Source organism: Gossypium hirsutum, chromosome A06 (genome assembly GCF_007990345.1).
Source record: "Gossypium hirsutum isolate 1008001.06 chromosome A06, Gossypium_hirsutum_v2.1, whole genome shotgun sequence".
NCBI classification, from domain to species: domain Eukaryota; kingdom Viridiplantae; phylum Streptophyta; class Magnoliopsida; order Malvales; family Malvaceae; genus Gossypium; species Gossypium hirsutum.
The window spans coordinates 36617575-36635791 of record NC_053429.1 but is presented as its reverse complement, the minus strand read 5'-3'; the positions used below and the strand labels follow the sequence as shown (position 1 = coordinate 36635791).

The following is an 18217-nucleotide window of genomic DNA, read 5'->3' as shown; positions in this document are numbered from 1 at the left end:
TTTTACCTTTACTAATTTAAAATTTTAAAATTTTCTAAAAGGTCAAAACAATAATTTTCCATTTTAGAAGAGGTTGGGCCCTTACCAATCCCTGAATTCGCCTCTAGAACCCAAAATAATAAAAAATTAAAAACTAATCCATCCAAAATCACTCAAAAAGCTTGACACGTGAATCTACCAGACTCAGATTTATCCGATTTGAAATTTGACCCACCCAATTGCTACCTCTAATGAACGTGATGCAGCATAAAACATGATTACGATGTAAAACACAGTGTTCCGTTACTTCAGAAATTTGCCGACACGTGGGGTACATTGTAACTCCAGAAACGCAGTTTTAATGGATTTTCTTTTCTTGTTTCTTAACTCCCACAAAATGTCTTAAAACCTCAAGTAAAAACATTGCCGTGACGTGGTATTATTTTATTTCGGTCTAATTCTGTATTCAGTCCCTATATGTTTTAGACTTTTGATGTAACACCCCTCTCCCTTATCCAACGCTGGGACAGGGTTTGAGGTGTTACTGGACTTAAACTCATCCAATATTAGAAAATCGAGCCATAAAATTTTGATCAATTTAAAACTTTTCATTTCATATGCAATTTGTCCCTTAATTGGGCTTACGAGGCCTAAAACATACATTCGAGGTGGTTCGGGACCAAATCAGGGCTCAAGAAAACTTAGAAAATTTCATGCTTTAAGGCTCCACACTCCGTGTGGGTATAGGGCACACGCCCATGTGCTTGGGACACGCCCATGTCCTGCACCCGTATGGCCAATTTAATTTTTTTACAATTTTTCATAAAACAAATGCAGACTCCACACGGCCTAGACACACGCCCGTGTCCTTTCACACGGCCACAACACGCCCGTGGCGCAGCCCGTGTGCAAAAACCTAGGTATTCTGTTTCTGATGTCAGCATTACACAACCACGGTACACGCCCGTGTACTAGGCCGTACCCTCCACACGGCTGAGACACACAGCCGTGTCTCTGCCCGTGTGACCCTTACCATGCATTCTGACTTGAAATTTCTAGGTACAGGGATGCACGGCCTTCTCGCACGCCCATGGGGCTGATCATATATCACACACGACCTAGACACACGCCCGTGTGTCTACCCATGTGGACAATATGAGGCTATCTACCAAGCCTCTTTGCCACCCTAGTGTACCTATTTTCATGTCAATACCAACCAATACCAAAAGAAGCATAATAGACATTCATTCAACCATGAAGATGCTTCTTTTATAGATTCAAAATGAAAGCCCTCATTCAAAGCTCAATGTAAAGAGTAGAATCTATTTTAAACCAACACATTTGGTCAATTCTCAAAGACACAAAATAATAAGGTCTAGCCCTATACATGCCATAATCAAAAATATAAATCCAACTATACCAAGTATTACGGCTGATAGTGTGATTGATATCTCTGACTCCAAAGGATCATTGAGCAAACAAATCGGCACTGAAAGAAAATGGAAAAGAAAGAGAGTAAGCATAAAGCTTAGTAAGTTGCATATAAATAAATATACAACAACAATTTCACCTCTAGTCATCATACTCATAGCACAAAGATAGGCATAAGCTTGACTTACTCATTTTCGTCTACTCTAGTCACATTTTCTATTTTGTGTTCATTCTCATGCATACCAAATAGGTACCTATACCACTTACAGCATTTTTATACTTTCCTTACTATCTCACTTTCATAACTTTTAAAGTTAAGCCTTTCGGAATACTACTGAATATTCTATAAGCCTCAATCATAGGAAAAGTTGTCGATGCCATGTCCCAGACATGGTCTTACATTGGCTATCATCATCGAGGCCGATGCCATGTCCCAGACATGGTCTTATACTAGCTCTCGTATATACGTGCTGATGCATGTCCCAGACATGTCTTACACTAGCACAACTCTTAGCCGATGCATGTCCCAGACACGTCTTACACTGGCTATCATCGTCGAGGCCAATGTATGTCCCAAACATGTCTTACACTGGCACTCATCTCTACGCCAATGCCATGTCCCAGACATGGTCTTACACTAGCACTCATAATATGGCCGATGCATGTCCCAGACATGTCTTACACTGGCACACAAGAAATCCTAATGTTATGACATGAATATCCGGTTTGTTTCCTAGGGTTCCAACTAGATCTTTCTACTATCTCAATCGTTAATATGCATTCTCAGTTCACAATCTAGCAATTCATATCATATCAATTCAATGAAAATTCGAATACATACATTAACAATGTATTTTTATTATTTATATACAACTTACCTCGGCTTACAAAATGTACTCGATTAGTCGATTTAGTCGATTTGCTTGACTTTCCCCCGATCTAGGTTCGAATTCGGTAAATCTTGATCTATAATAGCAAAAATGCACTCATTTAATCACTAATTACAATTAGGCAATCATAAATTCATTATTTTTGGTAAAATGACTATTTTTCCCCTAGACTTTGGCAATTTGACCATTTTACCCTTATGTACGAAATTCATTTTTTATCGAATTTCCTCTTATCTTAGGCCTAGCCGACCCCTTTTTACTCTTATAGCTACCCCAATTTCTCACTATTTCACACACTTACCACATATTTTGCAACTTATGCAAAATAGCCCCTTTAGGTGTTTTCATGCTAACACCTTTCACAAAAGTTGTTTAGAACTCTTCTAAGATTCATCTTCTTCCATAAAATTTCAGAAAACAACATAAACTCTCTCATGGTCAATCCCTAGACTTATCACCATTTTTCAAAATAGTCCTATGATTTGAAAGCCCATGACACAAGCATGCCAAAAATGTAAAAATCATTAAGAAAATCATCAAGATCACTTACATTATGAGAGGAATAAGTTGCTGCAAATTTTCAACTTTCAAACCTCCATATTTGCTGATATTTTTGGTGGAGAGAAGGGATGGAGAAGAAGAAAAATAATAGCTAGGCTTTTAAAGAGTATTTTTACCAAATCATGACATCACTTACCTAAACCTTGACTATTTGTTTAAAATTCATCTCATGGCCGGCCAACACAATTAAAAAGGGTATAATTGCCCTTTAAAACCCCTCAATTTTAGTTCTCTAGCTATTTAACACATTTGGGTACTAAAATGCAACTTTTGTCTTTTATGTAATTTAGTCCTTTTTTGCAATCGGGCTCACAAACATTAAAATTAACTCCCCAAATTTTTCATGCACTAATATAATCATACTATAACTTCATGATAAATAATAAAAATAATTTTCCCAACTTTAGATTTGTGGTCCTGAGACCACTGTTCTGACTAGGCCCTAATTCGGGCTGTTACATTTGAAACTTAATTTATTTATTTTTTAATTTCAAAAATTTAATTTTTTTACTTATATGATTTGAAAATTAGAATTCAATTGTTGGTTGAGTGTTAGTTCGGTTGTTATAGATATTATTACAAGTGCAGGAGAAGTTCAAGTGCATACTAAAGTGTATTTATTTTCTTATTTAAGAGTTAGATAGGGATTATGAGTAATTTTAAATATTGTATAAAAAATTAAAATTCAATTGGTAATATTATTAGCTCACTTGATAAACTTAAAAACTAAGTCTTGAATTTTTAAAGTTGAATTTAATAAGTATTTAATTTGAATTATAAAAATTGCTTCATCAAATTAAATGTTAAATATAATTATATTGTTCGTTTAATGTAAATGTTAAATTTTGAATGTTTTATTTTATATTTTTACCATTTATATGAATTTAAGTATAAAAAATATTTTATATAAATTAAATTTTTAAATATAAAAATATCATAAATTAAAAAATAAATATTTTTTAAAATGTCCAAATTAATAATAAAAATAATTATTTTAAATTATTATGGATTGATTTATAATTTAAAGATGAATGGATAATGAAAAAGACAAAAATAAAAGTATAAATTGAATAAATGTATTTTTTATTAAGTGCATCCCTCATTTTATTTTTCAATAGTTTTTTTTAAAAGTATAATAAGTATAAATATAAATTCAAGAAATCATAATTATTAAATTATTATAAATAAATAGTTTGGATAATTACAATGCAAAATTAAACAATAATATCATAAATAGATTAAAAATTGATACAATTTAGACTAAAGTTAACAGATTAATAGAATTAAAATTCATCTATAATAACCACACATAAAAAGACTCAAGACCTATACATAAAATTGTGCATAATCCTTTATACTTTATATTTGCTATTATGGTTAAAAAATTAAATCCCTAAAATTTTTTCAATAAATTATCAAACATAACATTATTTTAAATTAGGGAGTAAATTCATAAAGAAAGTAGAGTCATATTTAAAAAGCTTTTTTTTTTTTTAACAGTGGCGTGCGCCCATTTTTGTCTCGTTGAAGAAATCTGGTCAAGCCCAGATTCACTTTTTATTACCCTTCCAAAAACTCCATTTTTTTAAAATTTTATTTAATTAAACTGCCTATATATACACCCACACCATAAACATTTTCTCAAATTTTTTTTTTCTCTTTCAAATTAACCTCTTGTATTCTTTTATCTTTCTTTTTCTTTTTGTAGGATTTTAAAGATTTCCAAGAAACAGGTATTTTCCCTTTTTATTAACTTTTTTCAGTGTTTATATGAATCTGCTTTATGTTGATTTTGTTTAATTTTTTTTTCATTTCTATGCTTGCGTTGAGGTTTATCTTTGATTGTGATTCGGTGATCTAAGAATCGGCTTGAATTCGAACCTAGTTTCGTAGACTTTTAGGTTGAATTTCCATTGCGGATCATGATTTTCTTTCTTTTTTTAATAATTATTATTTTTCCTTAAAGAAAAGATCAAATCGATCATTTTAAAAACTCGTTTTTAAAGTCTTTTGCTTGTTTCAACGAATAATTTTCAAAGTCCATGCTTTGTTAGTTTAATTATTGAAACATGTCTCGTGATGTTCTGAACTAATATAGGATATGTTTTTCTAAAGGATAGAGAAAAAAACGTTAAGTTTTTTGTTTGAAAAGTCATTTAAATTTGTTGGGCATTTGAAATTTTGAGCTTTCTTTGATTTTATTGCAGGAGATTTATTGAGATTAAAGTATGTTAGAGCAGTTGCTGATATTTACCAGAGGAGGGTTAATCCTCTGGACTTGTAAAGAGCTTGGAAATGCTCTTAAAGGGTCACCAATTGACACCTTGATCCGGTCCTGTCTTTTGGAGGAACGGTCTGGTGCAGCATCATATAGCTATGATGCCCCAGGAGCTTCTTATACCCTCAAGTGGACATTCCATAATGAGCTTGGCCTTGTATTCGTTGCTGTGTATCAACGTATTCTCCATCTTTTGTATGTGGATGAGCTTCTTGCAATGGTCAGACGTGAGTTTTCAGAGATTTATGATCCAAAAAGGATGGTCTATAATGACTTCAATGAAACTTTTAGGCAGCTTAGGAGGGAGGCAGAAGCTAGGGCTGAGGAGTTAAAGGAATCAAAACAGACGGATAAGCCTGTCAATAATAAAAAGAAGCAAGGGCTGGTGCAGAAAGCTGGTTCTGATAAAGGAAGTAAGAAGAGTGAGGGTAGCTTGGCTACTGATGGTGGGGATGGTGATAAAGCGAAAGGTCGTAAATTGGAGAATGGACACTCCAATGGTAATCATGTTGAGATGGAAGAACCTAGGGCAGGTGTTGTTAATGGTAAAGAAAATACTAGCTCCAATATTAGTGCTTTTGATGTAAGTAAGCTTCAGAAAAGAACTAAAGGTGTAAAGAAAACTGATACTGTTGTTAACAAGGGTTCCAAGCCGGACCCTAAGAAAAAGGCTACAAAGAAGAATAGAGTTTGGGATGATGCACCTCCGGAGGAAAAACTGGACTTTACTGATCCAGTGGATGGAAATGGAAGTGGAAATGACAATATAGAAGTTGTTGCAGCAAATCAAGGCGAAAGTATGATGGACATAGAAGAGATTATCAGCAGTGATAGTGAAGGTGAAGTAGATGACAACGTGCAGAAGGATAGCAAGCCTGAAGCTAAGAAAAAGGGTTGGTTTTCTTCTATGTTCCAGAGGTAATTTATTGATGTAGTTCCATCATTTTGGTCCTTATTTTTATTGTTGGACACATCTATTCTTTGAAATTGGAGGGCCCTACCCCTTCCCCCCCCCCCCTTTTTTTTTTAATCCATAGCTTATATTGTGTTCACTGTTCAGATGTTTGTCACAAAGTTTGTCCTCATTACTTTTGATTTATTGTTCATAAAGCCACTTTCAACAGGAGCTGCAGATGTGGTTTAATGAGTTGATCACTTCAATGTTGTTATTATGTGGCTCAGTAGTAAACTGTGCAGGAGGTGGCATAAGTAGTCAATTTTTGAGATTTCTTCTCTTAGGCTTTACCAGTTAAAGAATGAAATAGTTAGACATCATTTTTTCATTCATTGTTACTTATTCTAGCCAAAAAGAGTTTTGAGTCTTTTTTGTTTCTCATCTTATCTTAAGATGACTCTTATTGTGCTAGCTTTAATTTGGAAAAAGTCCTATATGCTCCTAGGACATGTTTCATGTGGGCTTTATACAACTTGCATGAGAAGCTTTAAACATCACCATTGTTGAATTTACCATGCAATTGCATCATTTATTTTTTATCTATTTTGTTGGGCTCAGTATTGCTGGAAAGGCTAATTTGGAGAAGGAAGACCTAGAACCAGCTTTGAAGGCTCTCAAAGATGGGCTTATGACCAAGAATGTGGTATGTCTTCTGCTAATTTGACATACTTGATTTCTGATGTATTAGTGCGTCTGAACATTCTGAGGAACTTCCATTTTATGTGGCATTTACAGGCTGAAGAGATAGCTGAGAAGCTTTGTGAATCAGTAGCTGCTAGTCTTGAAGGGAAAAAGCTGGCCTCATTCACAAGGGTCTCTTCGACAGTTCGGGTCTGCAAATTTTCCAACATAACTTTTCTTTGTTCTTTTTCTTTTAGCTTTCCTGCCTTTTAATTTTCTATAACTTTACTTGTGTATTGTAATCCGTGACTGCAGGCTGCCATGGAAGATGCCCTTGTTCGTATTTTAACTCCCAGGCGCTCCATTGACATACTGAGGGATGTACATGCTGCCAAGGAACAGAGGAAGCCATATGTTGTTGTCTTTGTTGGCGTTAACGGAGTTGGGAAATCAACTAATCTCGCCAAGGTTAAGCTGATTTAACTGCTCTATATACAGTTTTGTACGTAGGGACATGCTTTCTGGTACAGTTGGCTAACCTTCAAATTCAATGTTGTTTTGTAGGTTGCTTACTGGCTTCTGCAGCACAATGTTAGTGCTATGATGGCTGCTTGTGATACATTCCGTTCTGGTGCTGTTGAGCAGTTGAGAACGCATGCACGTAGACTCCAGGTATCACATCAATCTTAAATGTTATATTTTCGACACATTTGGCGCCATTATTTTCAAAAGCTGATTGTTTCATGTACCAACATGTATTATTGGCATAGCTACAGTTTTTTTTATCTGACTTGCTACTTGTTGCCCTTGTCAGATTCCTATTTTTGAGAAAGGGTACGAGAAAGATCCTGCAATTGTAGCAAAGGAAGCAATTCAGGAGGCCACTCGTAATGGTTCTGATGTTGTTCTCGTCGATACTGCTGGTCGGATGCAGGTATCTTCTAAATCAGTTTATTTATTTTTGTACACTTTATAATTTAGCGTATTGCTTGGTGTGTGTTCTCTTCATAATTTTCATTTCTTTCTGAAGCCTGAATAAAAAAAATTATTGTACCTCTATAAGGATATTTATATTATGCTTATCAGGATAATGAACCACTAATGAGAGCCCTCTCAAAGCTTATATACCTCAACAATCCAGATCTAGTCTTATTTGTGGGAGAGGCACTAGTTGGAAATGATGCTGTTGACCAGTTATCAAAATTCAATCAGGTTTTACTTCCATATTTAAGCATTTGTATTTTCTAGTATTATACCTATTTGTTGTACCTATATATAAAGCTTTGCCCTGTTTTTTCTTGCAGAAATTGGCTGACCTCTCTACTTCTCCTACTCCTAGATTGATAGATGGGATTCTGCTCACCAAATTTGACACTATTGATGATAAGGTAAAATTTGATAAGGTTTTCCTATTGGAATGCACTGACAGTGTTTTATTTTTGTGACGACTTATCTTCTGGTTCCGTGATGGTGTACCACCAATGCATCAAAATATAGATATAGATTTTTTAGAGTTAATTGCAGCAAACGGCACTAAACTATTGCTTGAATTTTAAATTTTTATGTCCTTAAACTTCTAAACAAATAGAGTCTTCAAAGATTGTATTAGTTAGGTCTTTCCGTCAGTGTTGAATGTCAGTTTTATCCGACTGAACGTGAAAGATATGTACTTACTATATGGATTAAAAAATAATATCGTTAAAAATTAGGCTGACGGATTGAACTATATGTCTATAGAGTGGGTTGATTCATATGTTAATAGTTAGATGTAAAATAATTTGACAACGTTGATCTTTTGAGTTGGTCGGAGTTTACCAGCCTGCCATTAATGTGTTAGTTTTGTGATGCAACTGAAAATTGGTGTAGGTTGGAGCGGCGTTGTCAATGGTGTACATATCGGGAGCACCGGTGATGTTTGTCGGGTGTGGCCAGTCATATACAGACCTGAAGAAGCTTAACGTCAAATCAATAGTCAAGACACTGCTGAAATGAGTGAATGCACGGTGTGGGATAAAAGAACGAAAAAGAAAAACTCATAAATGCATTTTCAATGCTCCACTCTTTTATGACTTTGTTTTCTTTGATTGCGAGTTTGAGTGTTATTTCAATGGAGGTGCTTCAATCCCTTATTAAATTACACGTTTTAAAACTGTTAGTATTTATAATTATTTTGACTATTTTCTTTTCTTTAAAAAATTAAGTTATTGAAATTTCACAAAATTGGAAAATAATTAGAAAAGAAGTATAAGATATTAAAAAATTAGGGCCAAGCATAAAAAATCAAAAGATTAAAATGTTAAATAAGTCTTCTAATAATATTTAAAAAATAATTTTTTTATTGAGAAGTGCATTCAATTGAACAGTTTGAATTATGATTAGTAATTAATTGAGTTTTTTGAAATTATTTTTCCTTCAGTTAAAAGTAACGGTTGACATGATTACTTGTTTAATTTTAATTTTTTAAAAAAATTATTGTTGAAATTTTATTCAATATTATATATTATTATATAATTTTAGAAATTATTAGAGATAAAAATGATATGGAACGAATATGCTCTTGGAGGAAAATGACTCAATCTTTTCAAATTTTTGTTATTTCGGTTGGATAAGTGTAAGGCGTTTGTGGTTTCAATTACCAAAACATTGTGTTTTAATTTCTTTAGTTAAACGGTGCGTTGAAGGATATTTTACACGCACTGTTTTGGTCCATGTCTTTTAATTGAAACAATACATTTTGATAAAAGTTGTTTTGACAGTTATTAATCTGTTTTGATCCGTTATTCTCTTATTTTAGCACCAATCAAGCTAAAGGGAAAATGATTATGGAATGATAGTCATGACTTTTCTCTTTGCTCTCATCTTCTTCCTCTAAACTTTCTTCTCTACTTCTTTTCCTGTAATTTTTCTTCTCAAAATTTTCATTCTTAACAAAGGTATCAGAGCCTAGCAATCTTCATGGCCAACAAGAGTGTGACGACACGTTTATAGAAGGACATTAACCAATTGCAATAGGAGTTTTCTCAGCTAGATGCCGAACTTGATGTTTGTTTTCAAGAGATACAAATGACTTTGAAAAGAGAACTGCAATCTCTCTTGGACCAGTACATCGAAAATGGTTCCACCTTATCAGAAATGGGACTTAGAGGAGCATCCTCTCGGTTAGTAGCCTAGAAATTTTAACCAGAGGTTTTAAAATGGAGTGCCCTTGTTTCACTAGAATTGACTTCAGGGGTTGGTGGTCTAAGCTGGAGCAGTTTTTTGAAGTTGAATCAGCTCTTGACCATGCCAAAGTTCGAAAGGTGATGCTGTATATTGAAGGAAAGCTCTGGATTGGCACCATTTTTTTCTCAACATTAGGGAAACCTTCAACAACTAACATGGGAGATTTATGCAAATGGTCTCCAGGATCATTTTGGATCTGACACTTATTTGGATCCCATTGAAGAGTTGGTTTCTCTTAAACAACAGGGTATAGTGGATCAGTACCACGATCTATTTGTAAGTCTTCTGAACCAGTTGCATTTACCAGAAAGCTTGCATTGAGTATTTTCATTAGTAATTTGAAGTGAGAGATATGCCAATATTTATGGTTATTTAAGCCCCACACACTAATGGAAGGCTTTAAAATAGCTAGGTAAGTGGAGGGTCTTAGGGCTTGTCCTTATAGGAAGGCCCCTCTGATCAGTAGTAGGGGGTGTTTTAAACCTTATCTACACAATTTTAAAGATTATGCTTCTGTCCATTCTCTAATAGAGGTCAGAAAGAATTTTCCAACAACTGTAACTCTTAAACTTCCTACTACCAAGTTACTATCTCAGACTAAAATGGAAGATCAAAAAGGGAAGGGATTGTGTTTTTAGTGTGCCTCTAAGCACACTCAAAGGCATAAGTGTATTAAGTCTCAACTATATCAGTTCATGATAGAAACTTCTATTAAGTCTAAAGTGGATACTAAGTTCTAACCTCTTGTGGTGCTCCAAGATTGCCCTGATCAGCTTGAATTGGTGGATTCAGAATCTAAGGCAACCTCACCAATTCTGTTTATACATGCTTTTAAGGAATCCTAAAGGCATAATACCATGCATTTGCCAGCTACTATCAACCAGCAGGAGGTTATAATATTAGTTGATTCAAGAAGTACTCACAACTTTGTGAATTACAAGTTGACTAAGAGATTAGGTTTGCTTGTTACACCATCCAACCAGCTGAAGGTGATGATTGTTGATTGAGGGAGTTTGGCTACTTAAGGAATTTACAAGTCTATTTTGTGGGAATCTCAAGGACACAAATTTGAAACTGCCTTTATGGTCTATCTGTCAAATGATGTGATTTAGTACTTGGAATTCAATGGCTTCTGTCCTTAGGTTTGATTGTTTGGAACTTCGCTGCTCTCATCATGCTATTCAAGTATAAAGGCAACTCTTGTTCTTTACAAGGGATCATTCCCAGAGGTCTTCAGTTGTTGACATGTCCCCAAATGTCCAAGTGTTTCACCTTGTTGGATAAGGGTCCCAGTCCAATGCTTTTGGCTTTAAACAGTCATACAGTGCTCCATATGACTTCACAAGATCTTCCACTAGATTTACAACAATTATTGGTCGGCTTTGAAGATGTTGTTCAAATACCAAAAGAACTCCCTCTCCATAAGTTGCATAACCATCGAATTCTACTAATGGATGAGACTAAGGTGGTCAAGATTTGACCCTGTAGATATCCCCCTTTTTAAAAGGCAAAAATTAAAAAGCTTATTGGGGAAACATTAGGAGCTGGCATTATCAGGGACAATACTAATCCCTTTGCTTTTATTGTGGTGATGGTTAAGAAAAAATATGGCAATTAGTGATTGTGTATAGATTATAGATAACTCAATCAGATAACCATTAAGGATCAGTTTCTAATTCCTATCATTGAGGAATTGTTAGATGAGCTCGGGGCAGCTACACCCAAATTGGATTTGCAATCGAGTTACCACTAGATTCGGATGTGGGATCAAGACATCCACAAAACAACTTTCAAAACTCGTTATGGGCACTATGATTTTTTGGTGATGCCTTTTTGGCTTACCAATTGTAACACCCATAGCCCGTTTCCATCATCGGAATAGGGTTACGTAGTATTACTGTACATAATGGAACATTTATAGCCAATAGGAATTATTTTTTAAATTAATTTAATAAATACATATGAAATTCAAAATGTAATAAATCATGCATTTACAGGCATTAAATTTAGCCTACGTGGCCTTAAAAATAGCTTTCGAGTAATCAGGTACCAAATTGAAACAAATCAGAACATTTTTGGAAAACCTAAAAAATTTCACCTACAGGGGTCACACGGTCGTATGTCCAAGTCGTGTGATAGAACCCAAACTGTGTGGCTCAAAACATAGCCATGTGGCTATCCTACACGCCAGTATGCCTAATCGTGTACTCACCCATGTAACTCACTGACTTGGCTCACACGCTCGTGTCTTTGTCCATATGCTATCCCGTGTAAATCCTGTACCTAACATGCCTAGGGCACACACCCGTATGGGTTGCCCGTGTGTGACACATGATCATGTGACCCCCTGTATCCTAGGCAATGTGTGCCCAAACATGACCAAAATCATGTTATTTCCTCACCCAATTGTATAGGTACCTAAACCAATTCATAATACATGTTTACAAGTCTATAAACACACCTTTAAACAACCAAAACATGCAATTTTCAATAACCTAAAATCATGCCAAGTATCATATACCACAACTTTACAATACCATATTCCCAAATGATATAATTACCATATTAGTCCTTTTAATTATCTTTTTATAACTATTAGATAACTCTTAGTAATAAAGATCAACTTTCTCGACTTTTATGATTTAATTCTTTTACTTAATTGACTAACTAAATGTTAAATTTTTATAACTAAATTTAAATACCACAGTAAAGACCTCATAAATATTAATTAATACTTATGAACTAATACGTCAGAGTTATGGTCCTGAAACCACTATTTTCAATACCACTAAAAAATGGGTTGTTACACCAATGCTTCCTCTAACTTCCAAGCCTTGATGAATGTAGTGTTCAAGAGGCTCCTTCGAAAGTCAGTGTTTGTGTTCTTTGATGACATCCTTATCTACTCTAGTAGCTGGGATGAGCACTTGTCACATTTACAAGAAGTTTTGCAAGTGTTAAAAAGCAATAAATTGTTTGCCAAAATGAGCAAGTGTTGTTTTGGTTCTTTCAAGATGGAATACCTTGGTCATATTATTCAATAAGGGACAGTTTCCATGGATGCATCAAAGTTGATGGGGTTTTAGATTGGCCTCAACCATAATCTATCAAGGATCTAAGGGGTTTTCTTAGGTTGTCTAGGTATTACAGAAGATTGATCAGGAATTATGGAGGTACAGCCAAGCCTTTAACTGTTTTGTTAAATAAGAATGTTATGTGGAAGTGGAACACAGACACATAGGCAGCTTTTGAGCAACTGAAGCAAGCAGTTTGTCAAGCTCCTATGTTGACTCTTCCCAACTTTCAGGAACAGTTATGTGTGGATGTAGATGCTAGTGGCCAGAGAGTTGGGGCTGTTCTTTAGCAAAAAGGGAGCCCAATAACATATTTCAGCAAAAGGTTGGGTGTGAGATATCAAGCACTATCAATTTATGAAAAGGAGATGTTAGTTATCCTATTGGCAGTTAAGAAGTGGCATTCTTATCTTGTGGGAAGGCGCTTTCTGATAAGGATTGATCACCAAAGTCTCAGATTTTTATCTGATTAACAAGCCATAACCCCATATCAACAAAAATAGGTGGCAAAAATGTTAGGCTATGACTATTCTATCACCTATAAAAAGGGCATTTTAAATATTGTTGCAGATGCCTTATCTAGAAGGTCCCACGAATAGGAGGGTCAGCTACTTCAAATTATGGTCAACACTGTGTAGTCTGGTGTTTGGGATAAGGTGAGGGAATCCATTAGGTTGGATGCTAAGCTCTAGGATTTGATCAGGGAGCTTCAGCAGCAAGCCTCTTCTTACCTAAAGTTCACATGGGATGGTAAAACCCTTAGGAGAAATGGGAAAATTGTTGTGGGTAATAATACTAGCTTGAAGAGAGATTTGTTTCATTATTTCCATACTAGTTTGACTGGTGGACACTCTAGAATTCATGCCACCAAACACAGGTTGTCAAGTATGATCTACTGGAAAGGGTTATTGAAGGATGTTAAAATATGGGTAAATGAATGTTGCATTTTTCAGAGGTGTATGGCAGACTTAGCAGCATCACCTAGTCTCCTTCAACCCCTACACATTCCAGACTGAGCTTGGGCTGCTATTAGCATGGATTTTATCAAAGAGTTGCCTCATTCAAATGGGAAGAACACCATATTGGTTGTGGTAGATAAGTTGACTAAGTATGGTCATTTCTTAACTCTCCCCCACTCTTACGCTGCAGTCAATATAGCTCATGAATTTTTTATGTCAGGCTTACAAGCTCCATAGTGCTCTTGAATCCATTGTTTCGGATCGAGATAAGATTTTTATTAAGAACTGTTCAAGCACATGTTCACCAAGCTACATCTCTCCACTATTTACCATCCTCAAATTAATGGTCAAATAGAGGTATTGAATAGATGTTTGAAGGGTTACTTATGATGTATGACTAGTGAAAAGCCCAGCGATTGGGTGAGTTAGATTCCCTTGGCAGAGTGGTGGTATAATACTACCTATCATACAACCATACAAACCACACTATATGAAGCCCTTTATGGCCAATGACCTCCACTGCATCAACCCTATTTTGTAGGTTTTTAGTGTCTTGCTACTGTTGACTGTAGTCTACAAGCAAGGGAGTAGCTAAACACTTGCTTAAGTTTCATTTGAAGAAGGCTCAAGAACACATGAAGTAGTTTGCTGATAAGAAAATATTTGAGCAAGAATTCTAGGTTGGTGAATTGATGTATCTCAAGCTGCAACCTTATCATCAATGTTCACTCAAAAAAGTGGCCAACCAGAAATTATTACCAAGATACTACGGTCCCTACCCGATCGAGGCTAAAATAGGTCAGGTGGCTTACAAATTGATCGTGCCTGATGAATCATGAATCCATCCAACGTTTCATGTATCTCAACTCAAGAAGCACATCAGCCACACTCCTATATCACCCTTACTTCCACTGGTGGGCACTGATGGTGATCTTCCAAAAGTTCCAATCAAAATAGAATATCGATGTATGGTTAAAAGAGGGAATCAAGCTATCATCGAGGCCTTGGTGGAGTGGGCCAACACCTTTCCTGAATACTCTACCTAGGAAAGCTTCAGTGACCTTCCACAGAGATATCCAGCTTTTAATCATTGAGGACAGTGACCGTTTTTAGGAAAAGAGAACGAATCTACTCTTGGAGGGAAATGACTCCACCTTTTCAATTTTCTGTTATTTCGATTGAATAAGTGGAAAGGGTCTGTGGTTTTAATTACCAAAACACTGCGTTTTAATTTCATTAGTTAAACGGTGAGCTAAAGGATATTTTACACGCCCTATTTTGGTCCGTGTCTTTTAATTGAACGGTGTGTTTTGATGGAAGTTATTTTGACAGCTGACAATCTGTTTTGATCCGTTATTCTCCTATTTTAGCACCAATTAGGCTAAAGGGAAATCGGTTATGGAATGATAGTCACGACTTTTCTCTCTGTTCTCATCTTCTTCCTCTAGACTTTCTTCTTTGTTTCTTCTTTTCCTGTAATTTTTCTTCTCAAAATTTTTTTTCTTAACAAAAAAAATTCAAAAGATTATAAGAATTATTAACATTACAATATTTTTAAAATATAATAAAAAGTTTATAAAAGTAAACAATTCTTTAAATTTTATTTAAAATATTAAAAATTATAAAAAATTTGAAAATATGAAAAAGATTAATTTTTTATTTTATTTTATAGGTTTGGAGTTTTTGGTTTTGGTAATAAGGATATAGAGAAATAGAAGCGTCATGATGATCAGACTTGTGGGAGTGTTGAGTAAAGGATTTGAGTGATGGTGAGTTTAGTGCTTGATAGCTTAAGGTGAGTGATGGGTAGAAGTGTTTATGTACAATCCAACTTACTATTCAAAAATAATATATATATATATATAGATAAATATATATTTGTATATTTGTATATTTATAATTAAATTTGAAAAAAAATATTTTTATTATTTTTAAAATTGTGAAATAAGATATTTGGGCAGGCTAGGTTTAACTAGGCTTGGGCCTAAAAATATTTTAAAATCAGGCTTAAGCTTAGCTCGGTCCATGAACACATTTACATCTTGTTTGGTTTAATGTAATAGTTAAACCATTACAATTCTATTCAATGGGCCCACCACAAACAGCTTTTTGGTTGAATGGAATATTCTGTTACGGGTGTATTCCATTACAGACTTATGCAGAGAATAGAGAGCATTTATGTTCCCTCTCCTCCCCATAGAATGGTTCATTCCTTGTTTAGAAAATCATTCATGTCCCTAATTTTACCCTCCTCAATTTCTCACATTCCTTCCTTCCTTTCTTCTTTAAACTCCAACCAATAGCACTCCTCTCACTCATCTCCTTCTGGTAAACATTTTCCTCTCTTCCTTTGTTCCTTTCATTTTCCTCTCTACAAATTTTTCTTAGCCTAAATTTTTTCTTCTCTTTTTGTTATCCATTTGAGTAGATTTTGCTTCCTTCCATCGGAGTCTTCTTCAAGTAAATCTTTTCAATGTTCCATTGTTTCTTTCGTTTTCCTCTCTACCAATTTAAATAGAGTCTGTTGTGGTTTTTTTTTTCTTGATCTGATAGCTTACTTAAATGTCCAGTCATGGCTAAGAATAACACTAGAGAGATTAAAAAGCTTCAAATTTAATTACAAAAAATCTCCTCTTTTCCTTTGAAAGTAACCACCAATTCTTCAAAGAGGCACTACAGCAAAAACAGGTTTTTAGCGGCGTTTTTAGCAGCCCTTTTTGAAAAACACCACAAAAAAATAAGCACAATGCCATCATTTTATGTTGAGCTTTAGTCGCATTAGCAGCGCTTTTTGAAAAACGCCGCTATAGTTCGAGCATTAGCGACGCTTTTTGAAAAATGCCGCTATAAGTCGACCATTAGCGGCGCTTTTTGAAAAACGCCTCAAAAAATATTTTATCTGTCTATTTATTATTTAAATGGTTTATTTTTATTAATTAAAATACAATTTATTTTTAATTGTATATTTAAATTCTTCAAAAAAAATTTGGAAGAAAAAACATAGAAAAATATTTGTTAAAAATGAAAAAAATTAAAATACTATTATTTAAAATAATTTTAAATTTTTTTAGGTAAATCACTTATTGTTTTTTAATTTATATGTTAAATAATTTCTTATATAATCGTAAAAGAGAGAGTATTAATTTTAAAATATTTAATTAATTATCATTTTAGTTTATGGTTTATGGTTTAGGGTATATGATTTAGGGTTTAAAGTTCAAGAGTTACTATTTTAAGGTTTATAGATTATGAGTTTAGGGATTATAATTTATGATTTATGATTTAAGGGTCGGGGTTTAAGGTTTAGGTGATAGGGGTTAAGGGTTAAGGGTTGAGGGTTGAGGGTTTATAGTTTATGTTTTATGATTTAAGGTTTAGAGGATAGGGATTAGGGGTTTGGGGTTTAAATTAATTAGTGTTTTTTAATTTATATATTAAATAAATTTTTATATAATTGTAAAAGAGATAATATTAAATTTAATATATTAAAATTATGATTATAATTTAAATTATTTAAGAGATAATAGATAAACTTTATATATATTAAATGGTTTAGGATTTAAGGTTTACTTGAGATTTGTTAAATGATAAAATTTTATACAATCAGTTAATGCTTTTATATTTAAAAATATTTAATATAATTCATTTGATATATTTAAATATTTGATTTTAAAAAAATCATTGATAAATAAATAAATGAGTAACAGATTGATATGGATAAGTAACTATCTATTTTGGATAGGAGCAAATTATAACAAATAAAAAAAATACAAAAACTAAAATTATTCCCAGTGAAACATCTAGCAAAATAGTTATATTTTAGTTAGGAAAAAATATCTCTAATAAAATAGATATTAGATTGGAAAAGAATAATAAAAACTCATGATTAATGTCTCAATCTTTAATAGAAATTTGATATGTGAAAGATTGATTGCTTACATTGGATAATTCTAACTTAATAATTAATTACGGCCATTTAATCATTTATTTTCTTATTCAAAATTTATGATATTTATTTTGAGAGTACTTAATTTTTTTATTTATAAAAATTTAATTAATAAAAAATATTAATTAAAAATATTTTATAAAATTATTTAACTAATAATTTGTAGAAGACAAAATAAAAAAATTTTAACAGAGCAAAACAGCATGTTTTGTTTAAAATGAAATAATTTTTTGTGTCGCTTTTGATAAAAAGTTGCAAAAGGTAAACAATTCAAAAAAAAATCATTTTACATTATAAAAAC

The 18217-nt window shown here is 33.6% G+C and overlaps 1 protein-coding gene and 1 long non-coding RNA gene across 2 annotated transcripts; one reads left to right on the top strand and one right to left on the bottom strand.

The window, feature by feature from the left end:
* Positions 1-1226: 1226 nt before the first annotated feature.
* On the bottom strand, positions 1227-2967 carry LOC121230625 (uncharacterized). The gene is made up of 3 exons (XR_005928627.1): positions 2851-2967; positions 2289-2376; positions 1227-1468 (listed from the first exon to the last, which is right to left on the bottom strand). It is a non-coding gene; the product is annotated as an uncharacterized lncRNA (long non-coding RNA).
* Positions 2968-4302: 1335 nt separating this feature from the next.
* Positions 4303-8849, top strand: LOC107961669 (signal recognition particle receptor subunit alpha). The gene is made up of 10 exons (XM_016897746.2): positions 4303-4594; positions 5069-6057; positions 6653-6737; positions 6830-6925; positions 7031-7183; positions 7280-7387; positions 7530-7649; positions 7802-7927; positions 8020-8103; positions 8582-8849. The coding sequence occupies exons 2-10, from the start codon at positions 5090-5092 to the stop codon at positions 8705-8707; spliced, it is 1866 nt and encodes a 621-aa protein (XP_016753235.1). The 5' UTR covers positions 4303-4594; positions 5069-5089; the 3' UTR covers positions 8708-8849.
* The last annotated feature ends 9368 nt before the right edge of the window (positions 8850-18217 follow it).